Here is a 24,425-nt window from a genome sequence, read left to right as displayed (position 1 = left end):
GTAAATGTTTTGAGCACTAACAGGCTGCACCCCCACCCCTTCAACCTCTGCAGCAATGCTGGCATTACTCATGTGTCTATTTCCCAAAGACAACCTCTGAATATGACGCTGAGCACATGCACTCAACTTCTTTGGTCGACCATAGCTAGGCCTGTTCTGAGTGGAACCTGTTAAACCTCTGTATGGTCTTGGCCATCGTGCTGCAGCTCAGTTTTAGGGTCTTGGCAATCGTCTTATAGCCTAGGCCATCTTTATGTAGAGCAACAATTCTTTTTTTCAGATCCTCAGTTCTTTGCCATGAGGTGCCATGTTGAACTTCCGGTATGAGAAAATGAATGTTAACACTAAATTTAACACGCCTGCTCCCCATTCACACCTGAGACCTTGTAACACCAATGAGTCACATGACACCAGGGAGGGGAAATGGCTAATTTGGCCCAATTTGGTCATTTTCACTTAGGGGTGTACTCACTCTTGTTGGCATCCGTTTAGTAATTTATGGCTGTGTTGAGTTATTTTGACGGGGCAGCAAATTTACACTGCTATACAAGCTGTACACTCACTAATTTACATTGTAGCAAAGTGTAATTTCGTCAGTGTTGTCACATGAAAAGATATAATAAAATATTTACAAAAATGTGAGGGATGTACTGTGTGTATGTGTGTATATGTATGTGTGTGTGTATATATATATATATATATATATATATATATATATATATATATATATATATATATATATATATATATACATACATAAATTTTTTTTTTTTGCATACTTTCAGTTTGTGTAGGCTGATCTAAAAAAAATAAAGTAAAAATTATAAATAAATGTATATGCTTCAGTGTAAATACATGGCACAATTGGACACTAAAGTCCTTACAATTACTAATGGTATCTAGGCATGAACCTTGATGGTAGTGCACAATTCCCTAAAATTGCTCTGATCCCATTTAAGAAAATGTTAAAAAATTCTCAATAGGAATAGTTTTTAATAAAATATCTTTGTCATTTTATTAGTATTTTAAAGGGTTATAGATAATTTGTAGCACGAGTATTGTTGCTGTATTAAGCATTTGTAGTTCTTGCTTTTATGATGTACAACTTGTGTGTGACTTGTGTTTCAGATTTCGTCCTCCTTTAACAATTTAGATCCCTTTGGGACAGGACAACCTCTACCTCCTCTACAAGTGCCACAGCAGTCCGCACAGACCACCATAATTCCACCTCTAAAGAAACCACCCCGCTGGATCCGAAGACCTGTTGGAGCGTCCTTTGCGGTAAGCCTTTGGCATTATGCAGCTTGAGGAAAGAAACACTGGTTAATTAGTCTTAGTATCAGTACTATATTTCCAGCAGGAGAATTTGGTGATAGAAGTCTATTCTTTTGTTACTGCTTTCTGATAAAATGGAACCTTTAAACCCTAAAAGTAGCTCCTTGTGTCTTCAAATGGTTTGTACTTTTCAATAATGACTGTGCATTTCCCTTATTTTTCTGTATTGCTTATAATTGGGGTTTTTCATAAAAAAAATTAAAAAAAATAAAATAATCAAATGTGTGTGGAAACAGGACCAGGTAGGAAGACAGGAATATGTACAGAGGTCCACATAAGCCACAAATGTTGGCAAATTTATAGTCGTTAGGTCTAAATCTTGTATTATTTCAGCATGTGGAAGGCTTATTCCACATTTGGGAATCTGAATTCAGATCCAACGTCAATTATGATGCCTGCTGCCACCGCCGACCCTCTGCTTCTGCCGAATTACTAGCCATACTGCCTCCCGTTACTAAATAAACAGAGGTACAGGCCACCCGGTGATGTCACCATGTGGCCCCGCCCCTTTGTTTATGGGAGGAGGTGAAGCAGTCATTTGGCGGGAGTGAAGCCTTTTTATTTTTTCTTGGGTCAGCATATATGCTGTGAAACCACACTGACAACTAAAGCTTTATTGGTTGTTAACACCTTCACACTGACCATACACAAATATGTGTTCTCGGATTGAAGAGGTTGTACCGGGGTGATGCCTGCAGCTTCTGGCAGTGTTTTATTTTTTTTTTTTTTTTTTTTTTTTTTTTTTTTTTAGAGCCAGCGGCCGGCTTTCTTGGGATAACAACCAATGCGGCTAAAAGCCGCTTGGCTGTTATCCTAAGGTCTTATAGACCCCAGATCCCTCCATAAAGAGTACTTGTCACTGCCTATTATTGTCACACGGGATGCTTACATTCCTTGTGACAGCAATAAAAATGATCAGATTTTTTTTTTTTAAAGAGACAGTGTAAAAATAAAAGAAATAAATTATTATTTTAAAGTGCCCCACCCCTACGTGCTCGGGCGCAAAAGCGAACGCATACGCAAGTCACTCCCGCAAATGAGAACGATGTTCAATCCACACATGTGAAGTTTAGCCGCGATCGTCGGAGCGAGAGCAATAATTCAAGCACAAAACCTCATATGTAACTCTAAACTGGTAACCTGTAGAAATTTGCCTATGGAGATTTTTAAATATCATAGTTTGTTGCCATTTCACGAGTGTGCGCCATTTCAAAGCATAACATGGGTATCTATTTACTCGGCGTGACATCATCTTGCACATTATACAAAAAAAATTGGCTAACTTTTTTACTGTTTTTTTTTTTTTTTTTTTTTTATTCATGAAAGTTTCTCTTTTTCCCAAAAAATTACGCTTGAAATACCGCTGCGCAAATACTGTGATACATAAAATATTGCAATTGCCATACTATGCTTTAGGGTCTCTGCTAAAAAAAAAAGAGCTTCTTTTCTAGTAGTAAATACAGATTTTATCTTGTAAGCAACACATGTCAGAAAAAGGCTTAGGCATGAAAGGGTTAAGGACGCAGTGGCCACCCACTCAACAACCAGTACACATTTTTTAAATACTGCATTCCTCAATCACTACTTAATTACTGCATGCATTTATTTATTTCCATGTGTGAATTGAGTTTAACACCTGTTCATGCGGTATTTACCTAGCGTTCTCAGCTCTGTGTAAATACAGCAGAATGGTATAGTGAATTGACAGTTTCAGGATTGCATGCAGTATTTAGGGAAATGTGTCTGGACAACTACATACCGCATGCTATCTGGTTCTGTAAACAAAACCCAGTGTTGCCTACATGCAGATTGGACACTGACAAACACTAAGTCAGCCCAGGATATATTGTATTTATCGACATATGACACGCATCGGTGTATAACATGCAAGGGAAGGTTCAGGAAAAAAACTTTGCACAGTACAAGCCTCCTGGGACAGTCCTGCCAGCATACCTTTAGGGGTTGAGAAGCTCCTCCTGTGTCTCACTCATTGTCGATGGGGACTTCTGTGTGCCTCAATTAATGGCGCTCTCTCGTGGACCTGGTCAAGTGACTCTCCTCTGTTTCATTGATGGCCACATGTCTGCTCTCCTCCATTCAAAAGCTACAATCGAGGAGGAGGCGGAGTGGGAGGAGAGCGGTCATGTGACCATCAATGAGCAGAGGAGAGTCACATAACCGGGTACACAAGAGAGCTCAATTGAGGCACACAGAAGCCACCTCCTCCAATCAAAATCTACAATGGAGGCGGAGCGGGAGGGGGGAGCGGCCAAAACGAGCGGCATTGCTTGGGCTCCTGGCATTAGGGGTGACGCGGGGGGATATGGTGTGTCGGAGGGGGCTGGCAGTGTTATTTTTTGGACCAGGAAGGGCAGGGCGGGGACCCGACGCCCTCCCAATGAGGTGGACCACCCGATCCCGCCCCCCCCCCAAATATATATTGGCGTATAACACGCAGTCACGATTTACCCTCTGTTTTCAGGGTGAAAAATTGCGTGTTATACGCCAATAAATGTGGTAACCCCTTCTGCTACCAGCATACTAGAGTTGATGATATTGCCTCTACACTTGCTCTGTCTTTGAAGACTAGTTTACTGAGAATGCTATTTTAGCCGGGCAGTGAGAGTGCCTATTTTTTATTGGTTGCTACCAGCATTCCAGGTTTAATCATACTTGAGGCCTTGCCTTTGACCTTGAGCTTGTACATTGTTTACCACACTGCAGTTGTAATATGTCTGATTTTAGTCACGTGGGGGACAGTACCACTGTTTTGGCTCCCCCGATATGCTCTTGGGACTGCTTGGCAGCATTGAATGTCTGTACCCTGGAATCCTGCTAACTCTTGCTATTGAAGTCTCCCTTCTCATCGGAGGCTCTGTCAGGTTTGGTTGTATCCTATGCCATCTCAGGTGAGGCTTTATTACAGTCATGTAGAACTTCATGACCCAAATGATTCAGTTGTTTTCTAACTTGGGGACATGGGGAGCACAAACACACTACTGCACCCTCTCCAGTAGATTCTTTGATTTATTTTCAGTCTTGGTGGCTTCAGAGCCATTGGTCGCTGAGACTGTCTGATTCTGCGTAGTTCATATCTTTGACTGATGAGCTTTCTGCTTAGAAGTTACAGTACACTATCACTCCCAAAATAAGAGACTTTACCTCTAATTGATGCAGAGTGCACCACTATGAAGCTAGAGCATCAACCGGTCTCTTCTACCAGTGTTGTTTCTGGCCTTTTTTGACTGTCTTTCAATCTTTTCTGTGTGAAGATTGGAAAGATTGGGAAGCTTGATAAGTACCCCCCCCCCCCCCCCCCACCGCCTCAGGTGTTTGTTGTTGCTGTACTTCCACAGTATGGATTTTGTTCAAAAGTTGTTATATCCCACTGTGGATCCATTCTTAACAGCAAGGCGACTACCATACCTGCTGAGGATGTTCCTGCCTTTAAGGGACCTAATCTATAAGGTTGCTGAAGGCCATCTGCACAACTATGTTCTCTTTGTGGGTTGGTCCTCAGATCTGATTTTAGCTAAGTTTACTCTGCCAGTTTCAGTGTCAAAATTAGTTAAAAGGGACATGATTTCTGCTGCCCCTCAAATCAATGAATGTGTGGAAAACATGTTTGTAGCATTGAACTTTAGCTGTGGTGGCTTGCCGGAAGCCAACTTAATTCTTCTCAGTGCATACATGCAGGGCTCTTTGGCTAAAGTGTTGGAGAAGCGTTTGACCCAAGTGGCTTTTGAGGGACGTCTGTTTGAACCGGATGTGAATGCTATTATTGCTGATGCTACTGGGAGTTAAAGCACTCCTCTTCTCAGCAGAAGTCATCTAAAGTTTCTCCATCTATCCATGCTAAGAAGCATTTCTTTTAATTTCTGTTAACCCTAAGTTTCCACGTTGCGGCCCTCCAGCCTCAAGGCCTGGCACATTAAGGTTCCTCCTTACCTTGATGATGTACTCCTGCTTTCCAAATGAGGGGACATCTGTTAAACTTTGTGGCCACCTAAATGTCCTGCATCCCCAATGCCTGGGTGCACGAGATGGTGTTTTAAGGATACAAACTTGAATTGTGTTCCCCATCCCCTCCTCAGTTTCTTCTCCGTTCTTCTTTTTCCACTAGATACAGAGTTAGAAATTAAACTATTTAACAGGTATATTGCAAAGTAATATGTTCTGGAGCATCATGGGTAGTAAAACATGCTTGGGCCTAGTGAAATATAAGGCTTAACCACTTAAGAACCAGGCCTCTTTTTTAGATGTGGTGTTTACAAGCTAAAACTTTTTTTGGATAGAAAATTACTATAGACAAAAATGTATAATGTTTGGGGGTTCTAACAGAGAATAAAATGGCGGTTGTTGCAATACTTTCTGTCACACCGTATTTGCTCAGCGGTTTTACAAGTGCACTTAAAAAAAAAAAAGACCGCAGTAAAGTTAGCCCATTTTTTTTTTTTTATATATATATTGTACAAGATAATGTTAGCAGAGTAAATTGATACCCAACATGTCACGCTTCAAAATTGTGCCAGCTCGTGGAATGGCGAAAAACCTCTACCCTTAAAAATTTCCATAGGCGTCATTTAAGAAATTCTACAGGTTGCATGTTTTGCGTTACAGAGGAGGTTTAGGGTTAGAATTCTTGCTCTCGCTCTACCAATTGTGATACCTCGCGTGTGGTTTGAACACCGTTTTCATATGCGGGCGCTACTCGCGTATGCGTTCGCTTCTGCACACGAGCTCAGCGGAAAGGGACGCGCTTAAAACATTTTTTTTTTTAATCTTTTTTTATTTTTAAACTGTTTTAAAATAAAATAAAAAGTCACTTTTTAATGTTAACATCCCTTGTAATTGAAAAAGCATGACAGGACCTCTTAAATATAAGATCTGGGGTCAAAAAGTCTTCAGATCTCATATTTGCACTAAAATGCAAAAAACAAAACAAAATTAGTCATTAAAAAAAATGAAAAAAAAAAAATGGCCCTTTTTAAGAGCTATGGGGGAGTGATGTTCTGACGTCGTTTTCGCCCTGCAGTGTCATGGAGGTGGGTGGGGGCCATCTTCCCCTCACTCGTTTCCATGCACAGCCATTGTAAGGATCTGATTGCCTCCGCTTATGCCAACGGCTCTGATAAGCAGCAGAGGGCACCTGATCACGGCGGGAGGGGGGGCCCATTCCGCTGCCGATTTAAAAGTGATCTTGCGCCAAATCTGCCGCAAAGACCACTTTTATCTTGTACCGGCCAAACACGGGGATACCGAGGTTATGGCCGTTAGCTGCGGCCATAACAACGATATCCATCCTCAAAGTGAGGACGTTACATCAGCGTGCAGCGGTCCGAAAGTGGTTAATGTTTTTGTTTGTTTTTCAATTTCTTTATATAAAGTATGTATAGTAAACAAGTCCTAGGAAAAATGTAATTCTAGAAACATACCAGTTGTCTCACAATCTAGGATTTAACGTACAGTGATACTAAACGCACACTGTTTAATTTACATTGTCCCTGCTATTTCTGTATGTGGATGATGGCACTGTAATTTCAATAAAAGAAAAAAACATCTAAGTACTTTTTTTCCTAATCAATATACAGCTGTCACATGACCCAGGTCTTTCTCAGCCTGTCTGCAGAGAAACCTAAGCAGGAGAAGCTTTTAATCCTCTGCTGCTGGTCACATGTTCAAAAAAAAAAAAAAAAAACTGCCTTTGCAATACAGAGCAAAATAAATCAATATCAAAAAGTTTTAGATTGTCATACAAATATTTATTTGAAATTAAATCTTTATTATTTTGTGGAAATAACGTGGTGTGGGCTGATTTCTGCCAGTCACAGGCTGTGTTAAAGTGGTTGTAAACCCTTACAACACACTTTGACCTACAAGTAAGCCTAGATTAAGGCTTACCTGTAGGTCCAAGAAATATCTCCTAAACCTACACGATTTAGGAGATAGTTGCCGAAAAAGACAGGCACTGCTGTCTACGGCGCATGCGCCATAGACAGCGGTGCGCAGGCACGCTGAGCTGAGCTCCCGTGCGCATGCGTGGGAGTGACGTCATCGCGGCTTCGCCGAATGACAGCGGCGGAGCAGGGAGACCCACCGAGAAGATGGAAAGCACCGGACTACAGGGGACAGCGGTGACTTCACTGGCTCCTGTGTCAGGTAAGTGACACATAATGGACTACTATGCGATGCATAGTAGTCCATTATGCTTTACCTTTGCAGGGAATGAAAGAGGAAGTAAACTCATCAGGATTTACTTCCTCTTTAAGCCCCCCCAGCCTGTGTCTAAGAATAAGAGGGAGATGATTAGAAATGTTAATAAAGTGGTCTTGCGCAATTCTTCTATTACTTCAATGTGATATCAATCATACACCTTGTTAACAATAAATTAAATAATTGACAAATGGTGAATAATAAAATCAATAATGAATCACACCAAAGTGTTCAATGAATTGAAAAAGTGTCCCAGTGGTCAATTCAAATACAAGTGCATAATCCTTTGTGGAAATTCCAATAATCTCTGTGCTTTCACCAATCGCCTCAGTGCTAACAGAACTCTCATAGCTCTGTATAAGCCTAATGCCGCGTACACACGAACGGACTTTCCGGCAGATTAGGTCCGACGGTCTTCCCGACAGACTTTCGGCGGAGTTCTGATGGACTTTCCGAACTAACGGACTTGGCCACACTCAAACGGACTAAGTCCGTTCGTAAGTCCGTTAGTTTTGCACGTGATGAAGTCCAATAACTTCCCTTGCCTCATATTTTGTCCGTCGGGCCAGCACACAGATGAACGGTTTTCCCGATTTTAGTCCATCAGAATTGAGTCCGTCTGATAGATTTGAAACGTGTTCTATTTCAAGTTCTGTCAGATTTTTTTTTCCGAAAAACAATCGGATTAGCCCACACATGATCGGATTGTCCGACGGACTAATTCCTTTGGACCTAGTCTGCCGGAAAGTCCGGTCGTGTGTACGCGGCATTAGGAACAGGTTTTGATATAGAGCTGGTAATCCTTCCTTAGTGTATTCCTTTCCCTATCGCCTTTATATTGGTTCCAGGATCTAGGCTCTTGAAGTAACGCTAATGACTCCAAACTACATAAAGGAATGAAATAGTATGCCTCCCATAGTGTGAAATCCTTTAAAACCTAGCCATTTGTTAAGACAATTGGATGCTTACATCAAAGCAAGGTTAAAATCGCAACAGTAAAACTGCATTTTCTTCCTCTCAGATCACTTCCGGTCCACTGTCTACTCCAGCTATGCATTACGTCACGTCACAATAATTTTGCTTTATTCACTCGTTTGATTAATTTATTTGGAGGGGATATTTAAGAGGGAGGTGATGTCGCCATTAATCTATATGTACTGTCCTGCCTCCATTGCGTTTCACTGGTTAGTGGGCATGGAGGAGGGAGGGAGTTGGCTATCATTTAACGCTTTGTATACACCCACATGTGTGAATATAGTGACATGGGCTGCTCACATGTGATAGGGAGGAAGCATAGAAACTCGCTGAAAACTGAGCATGTGCCGAGTTACCATAACAGCTTCAAAATCCCTAGCTGAATTGGGGACATGAACAGAAGGTGGAGATAGAGAACAGCAGGATCAACCAGATTTTTTGTATGAACAGCATGTTCATACAAATACCCCATTTATTTATTGATAGTTTTTTAGGGCAGGTTTAGTGACACTTTAACTCTATAAATCATGAAAACCTAAAACTAGTTTTAGTAACGAGAGGAATAAACATGAAATAGAAAGGAAGAGTAGCAAGGAGGGAGAAAGATTCAACTGTAAATAAAAGGGAAGAAATGTAAGGAATTAAATTGGTTAGGGCCCTCTCACAATACCGCTGCTTCAAAGTCAGGCGATTTTGTGGCCGTGATTTCAGGGAATGCCTGTGTAAACTTGAGGCCAGTAGAACTCAACTCGCATCAAAGTCGGACCAAAGTAATGCAGGGACTGTTCCTTTAAGTCTGAGTTCACACTGGCCATAAGAGCAGGCATTTTACAGGCGTTAAAAATGCCCCTCAAACGCCTATGCACAAGATATAATAGCACGTTGTGCTGTTCACACTAACCGTTAGCGTTGTGTCTCTTCAAAATTGAAGCCTCGTGTCAAGTAAGGAGGTGTTTGAAGGCTTTTTTTTTTTTTTTTTAACGCTCGTCAAACGCTACAAAAACCATGCATAGGGCATTTTAGGGAGCATTTTTAAGGCTTGTAAAATGCCCCATTCTAAAGCTCATTGACGCCTGTCTGACGCCCATAACAACGCCATACAAACGCTAAAGAAGCATTTGAGTGTCAGAACTTTAGTCAAGTGTCAACAAGCCCTAAGATGTGTAAGTATATATAACCAGCGCTGTTTCCACAAATAAAGAAAATTTGTAATCTTAGATGTGATTTATTTATTTGTTGAGACAGCGCTGGTTATATATACTTGTATATCTTAAAGCCTTCCTGTGTCCCTCCAATGTATGAGAAAGAAAATAGGATTTCTCTTTCGTTCATTGAGGGACACAGCTCCAGTAATCTTGACCGTAGGGTTATGACACCTTCAGAAGAGGTCTAGGCAGAACATGTAATACATGTGAAAACAGAACTTTACAGTCCTGCCCAGGGCGCGGTCCCTCTGGTAATAACCCCTCAGCCTTCTTCCGGCAGCTCAGTTTTTTCTGCCTAGTGAAGGAGAGGGACCTAGGCTCCCTGCGGGACAACTGATCCTGGGATTTTCTTTCGGAATTTTTGCCTTTTGCGCAAGATTTTAAGATCCTGTGATCTGCTATCAACAGCCGGCTGGGTGACATGCTGGATAATCTAGATTCTTGTAGTCCCCCCCCCCCCCCCCCCCCAAAATGGGTCGGCCATGACATGCCCCTCAGGCTCCAGGGGTGGCCGGTGAGCGCAACGATCTGGGACGTACATATGACCGGACTACCGATGTCCTTGTCACAGTGTGCCGTGGCCAGCAGCCACCCTGTACTGCTCGGGAGTGGGTCTGTGATGGAATGTCCCCAGCTCCTCTGGATGGTAAGTACAGCTCTGCTCTTCCTGCCTCAGCGGGATTGAGCAGCTGGGCATTCCCTGGGAGGTCGATTGGTCGATTAGGTGGTCCCTCTACTCCCTCTCTTCTCTCCCTGTCCCTATTCCCCCCCCCCCCCCCATGGTGGATGCTGCATGACGGGCTACTGAGCAGTGTGTGTACCTGATCCAGGGGTCCTCTGTGGGGCTCTGACCTTAGATTGGGGGCTGCGCTGGGTGACACTGTCCCTGGGTGTCTGGAGGTCTGCATGTGCTGATTGCCATAGCGCCGTTCTGCCACCATTATCTCTGTTCATTCACTGTGTACAGTTGTTTGTCAGAAATTTTCTGTGTGCCTCAGTGGAAAGCATGATCGGGGGACGTTTTTCTGAAGTTCGGCCATTTTCCTTTTGTGATTGTCCCTTATACAGGGCGGCCGGTGGCCATTTTGTTGTAGCTCAGCGCAGTTTTTATCCTCATCGCTGGTCCCTGTTGCTCAGAACGGCACGTTTTATTGCTCAGGACATCTGGAAGCTGATACTGGACACATTTACCTGTAACTGAATGGTGCAGTACTCGGTCAGGGTGGTGAGTCCTGCGGTGGGGGCCCCTCAGTCTGCAGCAGCCAGGAGGGTAGGATTGTGCACCTGTCCTAAGTCCCCAAGGGTGGCAGACAGGGTGGGTCAGCATGGCTTCGTAATTTGGTGATTCTTCCCCAGAACTCCCTGCAATTGCAACCGGCTCATCTGCAAACAGTGCAGTGCCTTTGGACGCTTTGCCGGCAGTCCTTGAAATGTTCATTGCTAGTTGGAGCACTTATCACAACTGTGAGTGATACCCTGAAAATTCAGGATACAGCAGTTTCCTCTGCTGAAGTAGCGGTCCCTTTTGGGTCCCGTAAGCCAGCCCGTACACCTAAGGTGTTTCCGTATCTGACTTATTTCGATAAATTTGTATACAAGGAATGGGGAAGCCTGCAACGGATCTTCTTGGTGCCTAAAAGAATGGCGGTGCGCTACCCCTTTGAGCAGAGCCTTCTTAAAAAATGGTCGGCTCCTCCAGTCATGGACCCCCCAGTATCCAGGTTAAACAAAGTAACCACCATCCAGGTAGAGGGGACTCCTGCATTTAAGGACCCTACCGACAGGAAGGTCAAGGCAGTGGCCCGTTTCTTGTTTACAGTTGTAGAGTCAGCAATACGACCAGTACTGACCACAGCACTAGTGTCGCAGACACTGAATGGGAAAAACTTTTGCACCGCTAATTGGAAAAGCAGCAGGCTACTCCCGTCTGCGTGGAACTAGCAGACCAGTTAGTGAACGGCCTTAAGTACATTTGTGATGCGGCCCTGGATACGCTTCCTTTGCTCTCCAGGGCTTCAGTGTCATTTTGCTAAAATACCGGTCTGCAGACCAGGCATCTAAAAAAGCCTTGACGGATCTACCCTTCCTTGGTGAGTGGCTTTTTGGAGCCTTGTTGGATAACATTATTAAGAATGTCACAGGTGGGAAGAGTACCTTGCTCCCACATGCCAGGAAGACTAAGGAGGCACGCTGCAGGCAAGGGCCCACATTTTCCGCTCAAAAGAGGCTTTTTCATCCATCCGGGACTTCGGCTAAGAGCTCCCAGTCTGATAGGACGACCTCTGAGGGACAAAAGTTTCCCTGAATCCGAAACCCTAACAAGCCTGCGAACAAAAGTGTTACCGCATGAAGCTTTGCCCCCGCCCGTCACTCGGGTGGGGGGTCGTCTTTGGGAGTTTGCAGCCCGGTGGGCCTCTCGGCTGTCCGACCAATGGGTCTGCGAACTGATTTCATCTTGCTACAAGATAGAGCTCCTCTCTTGGCCACCAAATGGATTCTTCCCCCTCCAGCATACCCTTAGTCCCGGCTCGCCGGGAGGCCCTGTTGGGGGCAATAAGGGACCTGCTAAACCGTGGGGTAATAGTGCCTGTTCTAGGATCGGAAAGGTTTCAGGGGTTCTACTCCAATCTGTTTGTAGTCACCAAAAATGAAGGGGTACGTCCAATCTTGGTCCGGAAAGCCCTCAATTGCTTTGTAAAAGTAGAGGTTCAGAATGGAATCAGTTTGTTCAGTTGTAGCTGCACTCCATCAACGGGACTCCCTGGCGTCTTTGGACATTCAGGATGTGTACCTGCACATACCCATATGCCTCAGGCATCAGAGGTTTCTGTGATTTGCAATAGGGGAAACCCACTACCAGTTTGTGGCTCTCCCCTTTTTGGCTTGGCATCAGCACCCCAAGTCTTTACCAAGGTATTGGCTCCAATTTTGCCATTGTTGCGACAACATGGGATCGCAATCGTGGGTTACCTATACGATCTCCTCCTGAGAGCAGGTTCCGCTTCAGAATTAAAGGAGGATAGGGTGATCACCATGCAAACCCTGCAGAAATTTGGGTGGCTGTTGAACCACAAAAAGTTGGTACTTATACCGACGCACCTGGGGTACCTAGGCTTGCTGCTGGACTTCAGTCAAACTGCAGACTCTCAGAGCCGCAGTGAAGCTGTAGATGAAACGCAGGTGGTCGTCGAGGCGCGTCTGCATGCGAGTCCTGGGCCTCATGGTTGCCTCCTTTGAGGCGGTACTGTACACCCAGTTTCACACCAGAGTCTTGCAGAAGGAGATATTGACGACAAAACGAGACAAATCTCCGTTATCCCTGGATCGGCAGATTCGAGTGAGCCAGTCAGGGACTCCCTGCTCTGGTGGCTGAGATCCCTGGCACTTCGGTCCAGGAAGTCGTTCCTACCTCTGCATTGGACAGTGATCAGAACGGATGCCAGTCTGACCGGCTAGGGTGGAGTACTGGGAGTACAGTCGACCCAGGGCCTTGGTCGGGGGAGGAATCCAAGTTGCCAATCAATGTGCTTGAGCTTCGAATGATCAGGCTATGCTTCTCCACATGGTCGATGAGACTAAGAGGGCATCTGATCAGGATACAGTCAGACAACGCCACGGCGGTGGCATATGTCAACCATCAAGGAGGAACAAGAAGCTTGGCTGCAGCACGGGAGATCACACACATCCTTCCTTGCGCAGAGCGACATATACCGGCCCTGTCGGCCATTTACATCCCAGGAGTATAAAACCGGCAGGCGGACTATCTAAGTCGCCAGATGCTGGACCCAGGAAAATGGGCATTGCATCCGGAGGTGTTCAGGCTGCTGTGCTTGCGGTTGGACACACCAGACGTGGATCTCCTGGCCTCCCAACTCAATCAGAGGGTGCCAAGATTCGTATCCAGGACAAGAGATCCTTGGGTGGACATGTCAGACGCATTGGTGGCTCCATGGGGTCAGTACCGACAGATCTACGCTTTTCCTCCGCTAAAACTGTTACTACATCTGCTCCGCAGAGTGGAGGCCGAGGGGATTCCAGTGATACTGATTGCCCCAGATTGGCCTCGGTGTCCCTGGTATGCCGACCTAGTACGCCTGGTTCCGGATGCTCCCTGGTGACTACCGATGCGAGAAGACCTTCTGTCTCAAGGTCCGATTCTCCATCCTGCTTTACCATGGCTGGTTTTAACGGCATGGCTAAGGAACCGGGGCCTGTCGGACTCTGTGATTTCAACTATGTTGACGGCACAAAAATCTTCTTCTCGGAAGATATACCATCGTACATGGCCTATATCTCCATGTGTGAGGAGATGGGGTGGCGTCTGCGCACCTATTCCGTTTCCAGGATCCTGCTGTTCCTGCAGCGTGGAGTAGACCAGAAATTGGTTTTAAGCACCATTAAGGGAAAAATATCAGCCTTTGCTGTTTTTCTCCAGCGACTTCTGGCGTCTCACTCTCTAGTGAGCACCTTTTGTACAAGGGGTCCGCATTGTAGTCCCTCTGGTGCATCCACCCTTGCCCCCATGGGATCTGAACCTGGTGCTACCGGCGCTTCCGAAACCGCAGTTTGATAACATCAAGGGAATTCCCTTGTTGACTCTGTCATAAAGTGGTCTTCCTAGTGGCCATTACATCGGCCAGGAGGGTTTCGGAACTGATGGCCTTGTCTTGCAAGTCACCCTATCTGGTTATCCACAAGGATAAGGTGGCGTTGCGTCCGTAAACCTTCTTTTCTGCCGAAGGTGGTTTCGGCTTTTCACATCTATGGAGACATTGTGTTACCATCAAAGAGGTGGGTATATTTGTCTGCCACGGCTCCCTTTTGCAAGTCAGACTCAGTTTCGTTAGCTGGTCTGAAAAAAGGGATGGCGGTCTCGTTGTTCACCATTTCCAGGTGGATCAGACAGATTGTGGTCCAGGCCTATGCCCTGAAGGGTCAGGTGCCCCCTTTCCTGTCACGGCCCATTCCCCCAGGGCAATTGGAACCTCTTGGGCTTTCCAACATCAAGCGTCAAATCTCAAAGTTTTCCTAGCTATGTTCTGTGAACTACATGAAGAGGAGGAGGTGGTGTCTGTAGTCCTAGGTTAACAATACTACTCCTCAATTGAGTATGGTATCACCCATTAGACAGGAGTGTTGCTTTGAAGATTGCCAGGTAAATATCAAGGATAAAATGCCTAAAAAATGAAATGAATATAACCAGCGCATCCAAGGACTGATAAGCTACAGTATATTACATTTTTGTGTGTTTAGATGTACTTAAATGATGTTAGGATAGATCACTTGTGGGGGGGAAATTGTTTTATGCAAAAGCAGATTTGGAGTTCTATGTACTGCGCATTGGCACATTGTAATTTGTGTGGTCAATTAAAGGGATTCTGTACTAAAGGATTTATATTTATTTTTTAATGATAAACAAGTTACACTTAGTGCCCGTTCACACAGGGGCGACGCGACCTGCACACGACTTCAGCAGCGACTTGCAAAATGACTTCTGTATAGAAGTCAATGCAAGTCGCCTGAAGTCGCCCCGAAAATAGTACAGGAACCTTTTTCTAAGTCGGAGCGACTTGAGTCGCTCCTATTAGAACGGTTCCATAGTACAGAACGGAGCGCGACTTGTCAGGCGGCTAAGTCGCCTGACAAGTCGCGGTAGTGTGAACGGGCACTTACCTGCTCTTTGCAGTGGTTTCTCGGGTCCCCTGCTGGAACTCTGGGCTCCTTCCCCTCTACCGAGTGACCCCATAGCAAGCCACTTACTATGGGGACACTCATGCATGTGCTCACTCCTGAGACCCACTCCCTCCTCACTGGCTGTGATTGAGGGCAGCAGGAACCAATGGGAAGCGAGAGAGCCTCATGCACATTGCTGGATTGAGATCGGGCCCATGTAAGTATTAAGGGGGGCATCTGCACACAGCAGGTGGTTTACCATTGAAAGCATGAAGGTAAAAAACCTTCAGCCTTTAGAACCACTTAAACAGCTTGCTGCCTTTCCTATATACAAATGATAGCCAAGTGGGAGCACTACAGTTCTGGGTGGATTTCATATGTGGTCCTCCCACTCGCATGCCTTGCACCGCGCTGCAGCACAATCTGTCACCCGCTCTGTCCACAGGCATTGTTGTGAATCGTTTCATTCATAATCATACATTGTGTACTATTTTTATGATCTCTCTAATTGGTTATTGTGATCACATGGTACAGACAGGCACAATCAGTGCATCTGTACCATGTGATAACTGTGACTAATCACTACAAGAGTACACCCCCTAAATGAATGGATGCCATTCATAAAAATGATCGCTTGTAACGGTGATCATCACTGTTATAGTGTAATAAACAAAACAAAACCCTGATAACTTCCTCAGAGTATAATATAGTGTTGCTATTGTTACGCTGCACTGCCCTTGTCACAGTATGGGAAATAAAATAGTAAAAAATGAAGATTTTTTTTTTTTTTGGGGGTGTTTTTTGTACAGTCACCAGTCAGGGTCCCTGGTCACTTCCACACCAGTCATATGATAATGCTGTAGTGCTCTGATTACAATATGCAAAAAACACGTTTTATAGAATTTCTCAGTTTTCCAAAAAATGTACCAAAAAATAGCAAATTAAAAAATATTAACCTACTAAATCCTTTGGACTGTCTACTTAAAAAATTTCTTTGGGGGCTATTCGTACTGTTTTAGTATTTTAGAACCTCAAGAAATGAGGTAGGCAAGCCAGTACATCAGGATTGATCAATTTTCAAATCTATATACAATATAGTTTGTAGTCTCCATAACTTTTACACGGACTAAATAATATACACTTATTTGGGTTATATTTACCAAAGAAATGTAGAAGAATACATTTTGGGCTTAATTTTTTCAAGAAAGATTTTTTTATTTGCAAATTGTGTGTTTTTCAAATTTTCTGTATTTTTTTTTTCAATTTTTTACCAAAAAAAGATATAAAAAAATAAATAAAATTAAAAACAGCGGTGAATAAATACCACCAAAAAAACTCTATCTGTCGCAGAAAATGTTAAAAATGTAATTTGTGTTTAGTGTTGCATCACAGTAAGGGGGAGATTTACTAAAACTGGTGCAATCAGAATCTGGTTCAGCCAGTCCGCTTCTAACTTCAGCTTGTTCAGTTAAACTTTGGCACCAGATTTTGACCTCTAGTTTAAGTAAATAACACCTTAATTGTCATTCAAAGTATGACAGTGCTGAAAGCTGAAAATGAGCATGGGCAGAAAGGGGGTCAACATGTCTGGTATTGAAGGGGTTAACCAAGCTGCAACGCGCATCCAGTGCGCTCTATGATCGATGTGTCCTTCAGACTCATCTGATCACAGATCGGGTAAAGGGCCAATCACATCAGCCCTTTACCACATGATCAGCTGTGCCCAATCACAATGTAAATGCACTTGCTGGTCATCAGTATTGCTCTCCTCATGAGTACTGCCTATTAGTGTCCATAAGTGCAGCCTCATTAGCACGCATCGGTGAAGGAGAAATTTTTTTTTTTTTTCTGTTATAAAATTTTGCAGTCTTTTTAAATTTGTTTAGCAAAAGACATAAAAATCCAAGTGGTAATTAATTACCACCAAAAGAATGTTCTGTTTCTGTAAAAAAAAAAAAAAAAAAAAATCAAATATGAGTACAGTGTTGCATAACTGCTCAATTGTCATTCAAAGTGCGACAGCACCGAAAGCTGAAAAATGGCCTGGGCAGGAAGGTATTAAAAGTGCCCTGTAGGCAAGTGGTTAAGGAACACACTAAAGAGTCATGGGTTTTAAAAATCGGTCCATTCAAACCTGATATTTCAGTTTTAGAGAGGTGGTAAAGGCCAATTAACCTCCTCCCACCCGCCCTATAGCCGAATGACGGCCTTAGAGCGGGCGGGTTCCTTCGCCTGGCCGTCCCTGGACGGCCTGGTGTTTACTCCCGCAATGTGCGCCGCCGGGGGCGTGCATCGCGGAAGTATTGTATTCGCCGTGTCTCCCGGAGACAGGCAAATACAGATCGCCGTGAACGGCCAATCAAAGCGGCCGTTCACAGCGCGATCGCAGCTGCCAATGGGAGATGATCTCATATGTAAACATATGAGATCATCTCCCATTGCCGTGTCTCTCCCTCCTCACACAGAGACAGCGTGTGAGGAGGGAGAGCGATCTGTGTGTCAGCCCCAGTGCCATGTGTCAGCCCCAGTGCCAGTGCCATCTGCCAGTGCCACCTGCCAGCGCCAGTGCCTGCCGTCAGCCCCAGTGCCTGCCCGTCAGCCCCAGTGCCTGCCCGTCAGCCCCAGTGCCGCCCGTCAGCCCCAGTGCCGCCCGTCAGCCCCAGTGCCGTCAGTGCCGTCAGCCCCAGTGCCACCTGCCAGTGCCATCCGTCAGCCCCAGTGCCGCCAGTGCCACCTGCCAGCGCCAGTGCCATCCGTCAGCGCCAGTGCCGCTAGTGCCACCTGCCAGTGCGCCAGCCACAGTGCCGCCAGTGCCACCTGCCAGTGCCAGCGCCAGTGCCACCTGCCAGTGCCATCTGTCAGCCCCAGTGCCGCCAGCCCCAGTGCCACCTGCCAGCGCCACCTGCCATCTGCCAGCCGCAGTGCCATCTGCCAGCCCCATTTGCCAGAGCAATTAGCCAGAGCAAATAGCCAGCACCATCTGCCAGTGCCAGCCCCAGCGACATCTGCCAGCCCCATCTGCCTCCAGAGCCATCTGCCTCCAGTGCCATCTGTCAGTGCCATGTGTCGTCAGTGCCACGTGGGGTCACTTTGTGGGCATTTCCATTGTCCTGGTGCTCCAGGGCCTTCAAAACTGTAATAGGTGGTTGAGAAATAAGATGTGTAATTTATGTTCCTAGAACACCTGATGGTGCTATTTCAATATTGGGCCTCTGTATGTTGTCAGGCTGTGTAAAAGTCTCACACATTTGGTATCGTTATACTCAGGAGGAGTAGTAGAACATATTTTGGGGTGTCATTTTTGCTATGTACATGCTATGTGTTGGAAATATCTTATAAATGGACAACTTTGCGTAAAAAAAAAATGCGTTTTCATTTTTTTTCCACATTTTCCCAAAACTTCTGGAAAAAAAATGAACCATTCAAACGACTCATTATGCCTCATAGATTATACGTTGGGGTGTTAGCTTTCCAAAATGGGGTCACTTTGTGGGCATTTCCATTGTCCTGGTGCTCCAGGGCCTTCAAAAATGTAATAGGTGGTTGAGAAATGAAATGTGTAATTTATGCTCCTAGAACGCCTGATGGTGCTATTTCAATATTGGGCCTCTGTATGTGGCCAGGCTGTGTATAAAAGTCTCACACGTTTGGTATCGTAATACTCAGAAGGAGTAGCAGAACGTATTTTGGGGTGTCATTTGTGGTATACACATGCCATGTGAGAGAAATAATCTATTACATTGAAAATTTTGTGAGAAAAAAAAAATCTTCATTTTGCAAAGAATTGTGGGAAAAAGATGACAACATCAAAAACCTCACCATGCATCTTAGTAAATACCTTGGAATGTCTACTTTCAAAAAAGGGGTCATTTGGGGGGTATTTGTACTTTCCTGACTTGTTCGGGTCGCAAGAAATGAGATAGGCCACCAGTACATCAGGTGTGATCAATTTTGTGCGATTCGCACCACAGCTTGTAGACTCTCTAACTTTCACAAAGACCAAATAATATCCACTAATTTGGGTTATTTTTACCAAAGATGTGTAGCAGTATAAATTGTGGCCAAAATTTATGAAAAAAAAAATTATAATTTGCAAAATGTTATCACAGAAACAAAGAAATATGCGTTTTTTTTCAAAATTTTCGGTCTTTTTTCATTTATAGTGCAAAAAATAAAAACCCCAGAGGTGATCAAATACCACCAAAAGAAAGCTCTATTTGTGGTAAAAAAAGGACACAAAATTCATTTGGGTACAGTGTTGCATGACTGAGTAATTGTCATTCAAAGTGTGAGAGCACCAAAAGCTGAAAATTGGTCTGGTCAGGAAGGGTGTTTAAGTGCCCAGTAAGCAAGTGGTTAAATCTTCGTAATTTGTTATTTTAATGCAGGCAGGCTACATATACGGTAATAAATAGCCGTTATTTTAACTTCTGGTAAGCTGCAGTAGGAATTTGAACCCAGTGGGAATTTTAATTATATAGTGCATACAGCAAGAGGAGTGGAAAAATCCAGAATTCCGAGGTGGATAGGAGCAGAGCATGGAATGTGTCCAGGAGGCATCCGCACTAGAGTCACCAAGAGTTATTGGAAAAAGAAAGTTGTTTGTTCTCCTGGACACATTCTGTAATTGAAATTTGGCTTTGGCAGACTGATCCTTTAAACTGTGACTATCAATCAGTTGGTAAATATTTGTTTGTGTCCATGTGTTCTCTTCCAGTTTGGTGGAAAAATGGTTTCATTTGACAACCCTAAAATAAGTGTGCAACCAACTCAAGAACCCAGTACTCGTCAGGTCTACATCAGTCAGGTGACTACTGAAAGGGAGTTCTTGGCACGATCAAGTGAACTACAAGCAGCGTTGCTGTCTGGTAACCTCCTGGGCTACTGCCAAAATAAAGTGCAGACCTCTTCCCATGCAATTGAGAAGAATATCTGGAACTTCCTCAAGGTACTTATGTCTATTTTCAATAGTATTATAGTTTACTATTTCATGACTGCAGAACTACTGAGTATTTCCTCTTAAAGCATGACAAAACACACAGTGGATAGATGACAACTGTGCCACATAATTTCCTAATTTGAACTACAAGACCCTGCAAAACATTTGGAGGAAATTTAGACCTGCAGAACCTAGAATGGCACTGGATTCCCGATTCACTTTGAGCAGCTACTTAAGGCTGATCACAGTTCTTTTCTGTTTATCTACAGTGAGAGGAAGACCGCAAATCATAACTTTCTCAATATTTACAATCCCTAGGATTCTCTAGGTTTGAGACATAGCCAGTAACCTAAAATGACTTACACCTGTATGCATAATTGTTTTGATGATGACTGTGTTGTCTTCAGCTAATCAGACACCATGGTTATTTGTTGCCCATCTGTGTACTTTCCTTTCTCCGATGCCTACTCAGTCCCCTCTGGTACTCCCTCCCCACTCCTCTTACCTAATCAGGGTGAATGGTGAAGTTTGAGACAGATCACTACCCTGTGGGTAATGTCGAGCCACAGGAGCTGGAAAAGGCCTCCACCCCCTCTAGATCTCCCTAGGTAAGTTTATGGTTTCCGTCTTGCCACTGCCTTTCTTGCAGAGCAGGAAGGGACGCAAAAGGAGGATAAGCCCTCTCTAAAGTCTGAGGATTCCATTTAAAAGGAAGGCTACATTTTTCAAACTCTGGGATAACATTTTGTCCTGATTCATGTGTGCAGCTGCTTGGAGTTAGTCACCTGTGTCTGTTCTGCCAAAGGTCTCTGGTAATTAATCAATGAAGCTTCCCTTATATGGTGACTGGCTGCATCCTGAACAAGTTTACATCCCTCTAGGTGGTTTCTCATCAAAACTCGATAGAGGAGGGGTTTTAAAAAAAGTGGACGGTGCTGTCTGAATCCTGCTATTGCCTGCTTTAACAAGTGCTTGATGGTCCCAGTAGAATAAAATCCGATATTTTAAAGCCTTGCCAGACAAGAGACTTAAATCTCTCCTTAAGGCTTCTTTTGCACTGAAAGACCATGTCATGCAACCTGCTTTGCTTCATGGAAATTTGCAGTGTGGTCTAAAGGTATAGTGCAGAACCCTGGCTCCATTCTTACGGACCCTTCTGTCCTGCAATGTTTAGAATTCCTTCCTACAGCTTTGGGGGTTTGTATGGACAGTCTAGGGGACACCTGCTGCAAGTCATGGACTCCCAAGCTAGCTAACTCAGGCTTCAAGCCCCCTAGCAGTGATGGGGTGCCTCAGCATCTCCAAGTTTAGGACCATCTGTCAGCCTTTGCAGTTGCTGGGTCTGGAGTGTTCTCTCCAGGTGGTACAAGCTGGAGTTTCACAGAGGAAAGTTTTCATTGTTACTACTCCAGCCTGTTAATGATTATGAAGGTCAAGGATGGCCTAATGGTTCTCAATTCGCTAAATGTCTTTCTCCAGGCTCCTCATAGTCAGCCAGGTCAGACATTGCCACCTTTAGCAGAGGGATCATCTGGCTTCTGTGAACATCCAGGATTTGTTTACACATCCCCATCTTTCCCCATGCTAGCACTTTTTATATTTTGTGGTGAGCTAGTGATACCTCAGTTTGGCCTCTCTACTCTCCAAGGGTTTTCACAAAGGTGCGGGCCACTGCCCTGGCCCTGCTTTGCTTTCAGGGTGACCATATTGTGGGCTATTTGGATGAGTTGTTATTAAAGGATTGCTCCATCCAGGCATTCACTGGCAATCAACAATGCAGACTCTGCAGTGCTTCAAGGAATATCTTCAAATTTCAGAAGTTTGCATTGGATCAGACTCCTCACCATCTGAGCCTAGACGTGCACCAAGCTCATGTTAAGATCCTGTCCCTCTGCTTGATCCTGAAGGTAACTCTCAAGACTGTTTTTGTGCATGGAGATGATAGGGCTGATGGTAACCTCTTTCTAGGCAGTGCCTTGTTCTTAGATTTACTCCAGCTCAGCACTCTGGTTGTGTGGAACAAGCAGAACCAATCGCTGGATTGTCCCATGCATCTTGCTCCTGGAGTCAGGCTCTCCCTGATGTGGTGGATTTCCAACATGGTGTCAGGAAAGTCAATTTTTCTGATTGCTTGGAAAAAATACTCAACTGTTGCCAGCCTAAGGGGTTGGAGGGGAGTCTTCAGGACTTTAGCAACCCAGGGAACCTGGTTGGAGAGGTAATCAAAGCTTATTAATATTCTGAAACTTAAAGGTTGATCGATCACCTTCTGAAACAACCCACTTAATTGGAAATCGAAATGAAAGAAACATTTGGGTAGAGATGAAAAAATAAAAAATACCCTTTTCTTTTCTTACATCAGGGGACACAGAGCCATAGTAATTACTATGTGGGTTATTTATTGGACCGACAGGTGTTGGACACTGGCATGCCCCCAAGGCGTGTATTTCCCCCCCATATAACCCCTCCCATTACTGGGAGTCCTCAGTTTTTTTTCGCCAGTGTCTAAGGTGTTAGGCACGAGTAAAGATGTGCTGTGCTGAGCTCCAAGGGCAGTAATCCTTGATGAGAGCCAGCCATGCTGACTGGATCCATTCTGATGTCTTTTTCATGGGCTAAATGAATGGTACCCGGGCCTCGTGATCCGAAGAAACAAGGTTTTGCTTGCGAATGCTTCTCTTTGAGAGCTGGACCCTGGGATCCAGTACTTTTTGGTAGTAAGGCCATAAAGTTTTACTGGCAGGGTGCTGTCCCAGGTCCAGGATTGTGGGTTAACCTGAGAGTTCCCCGGTTTCTGAAGGTTTCCTTTAAGGTCTCGGAGCCTACCGCGAAGGGTGAAGATTGGGGTTTTATCTCTGATAAAACCCTGCTGCAAGTGTTCTGAAAGATTCTGGCACCTCCTTTAGCCAGGTTAAGGGCTCAAGGCATAGCGGTCCTAGCCTTTTAGAAGCGCTATTAAAAGTAGATCATTCAATCTCAGGTCTAAAACCAGAGTCTGATCTCAGCCGTAAATATCTGAAATGTCTTGGTTGGATTCTCAACCTAGGAAGATTCTCCTTAAAACCATCAAGGAGATTACGGTACTTGGGGGCTGGTTATAGATACCATACAGAAGACAGTATTCTTACCCCCAGACAAGAATCAGTTCCATTGTAGGACTAGTTCAACTTACCAAAACAAAGGAAAGTTCCTTCATTCGGCTGTGTAGGAGATTTTTAGGGGAAATGGTGGCCTCCTTCAAGGCTGTCCCTTATGCGCAGTGTTACTCAAAGACTGCTTCAAGACACCATCCTGTTGGTCTGGAATAAAAATTCAGGCCTTGTTTGTTTCCAATATGCTTGGCTCTCAACATAGTCGGAGCCTAAATTGGTGGTTGTTATCCAGCAAAAGTGTAACCACCCAAGAGCACACTCATCCAGGGAGATTAGTGCCTCTTGGGTGGTGCATGATCGGGTCTCTCTGGCTCAGATCTGTAAGGCCACGACTTGGTCTTCGGTTCATACGTTTAATCAGATTGTATCAAATCGATATTAAAGGTCATGAGGATATTGCCTTTGGGCATAGCTTATTCTGCAGACTGCAATACGAGTCCTCTGGCCTCCTGTTTTTTTGTAAAAATCCGATTTTTTTTTTTTTATATATGTGATCACATTCCCTCTGTTGCCTCTGTTCTCAGCTCCATAAGAGCTGGGGAAAGCTGAGCCTACAAGTGAATAGCTGGGCGGTGTGTGGGGGGTTCGCACATGTCAGGAAAGATCTCATCGTTGGAGGAGAGCAGGCTGAGTTCCCAGCACAACTAGAGAACTGAACACAGTGTATTCTTCTGCATGTGTGGATTTCACATAAAATTATTTATTAAAAGAGAACAGGATACTTTTCCTACAAGTACATGGTACAGCAGGCACATATCAGGAATACGAAATGTTGGGGTAACAAACTCTTTAAGACCATTTGCATATTCTTTCAGCTTCAGACCAAGGTTCAGTCTCACAATGCCATGGCAGAGCATGGACAAAAGCACGGTATTTGGACATATTCTTCAATGACTGCTGCCCTTTCACTCTCTAGAGAAGGCCTTTGTGCAT

General features: G+C 44.5%; 1 protein-coding gene across 6 annotated transcripts in view; it reads left to right on the top strand.

Moving 5' to 3' along the window:
• SEC31B (SEC31 homolog B, COPII component) overlaps positions 1–24,425 on the top strand; it is a 360,793-nt gene that overhangs the window by 129,187 nt on the left and 207,181 nt on the right. For all 6 annotated transcript variants that reach the window (XM_077454443.1, XM_077454445.1, XM_077454444.1 and 3 more), the window contains 2 exons: positions 1,129–1,281; positions 20,119–20,349. In XM_077454443.1, the coding sequence (XP_077310569.1) occupies positions 1,129–1,281; positions 20,119–20,349 (384 nt within the window). The remainder of the gene's footprint in view (positions 1–1,128; positions 1,282–20,118; positions 20,350–24,425) is intronic.

The sequence above is a fragment of the Lithobates pipiens genome, unplaced genomic scaffold (assembly GCF_037356315.1).
Source record: "Lithobates pipiens isolate NorthernLeopardFrog02 unplaced genomic scaffold, aLitPip1_a1.2 Scaffold_25, whole genome shotgun sequence".
Classification (NCBI taxonomy): Eukaryota; Metazoa; Chordata; class Amphibia; order Anura; family Ranidae; genus Lithobates; species Lithobates pipiens.
The sequence above is the reverse complement of the archived record's forward strand: the minus strand, read 5'-3'. Positions and strand labels throughout refer to the sequence as shown.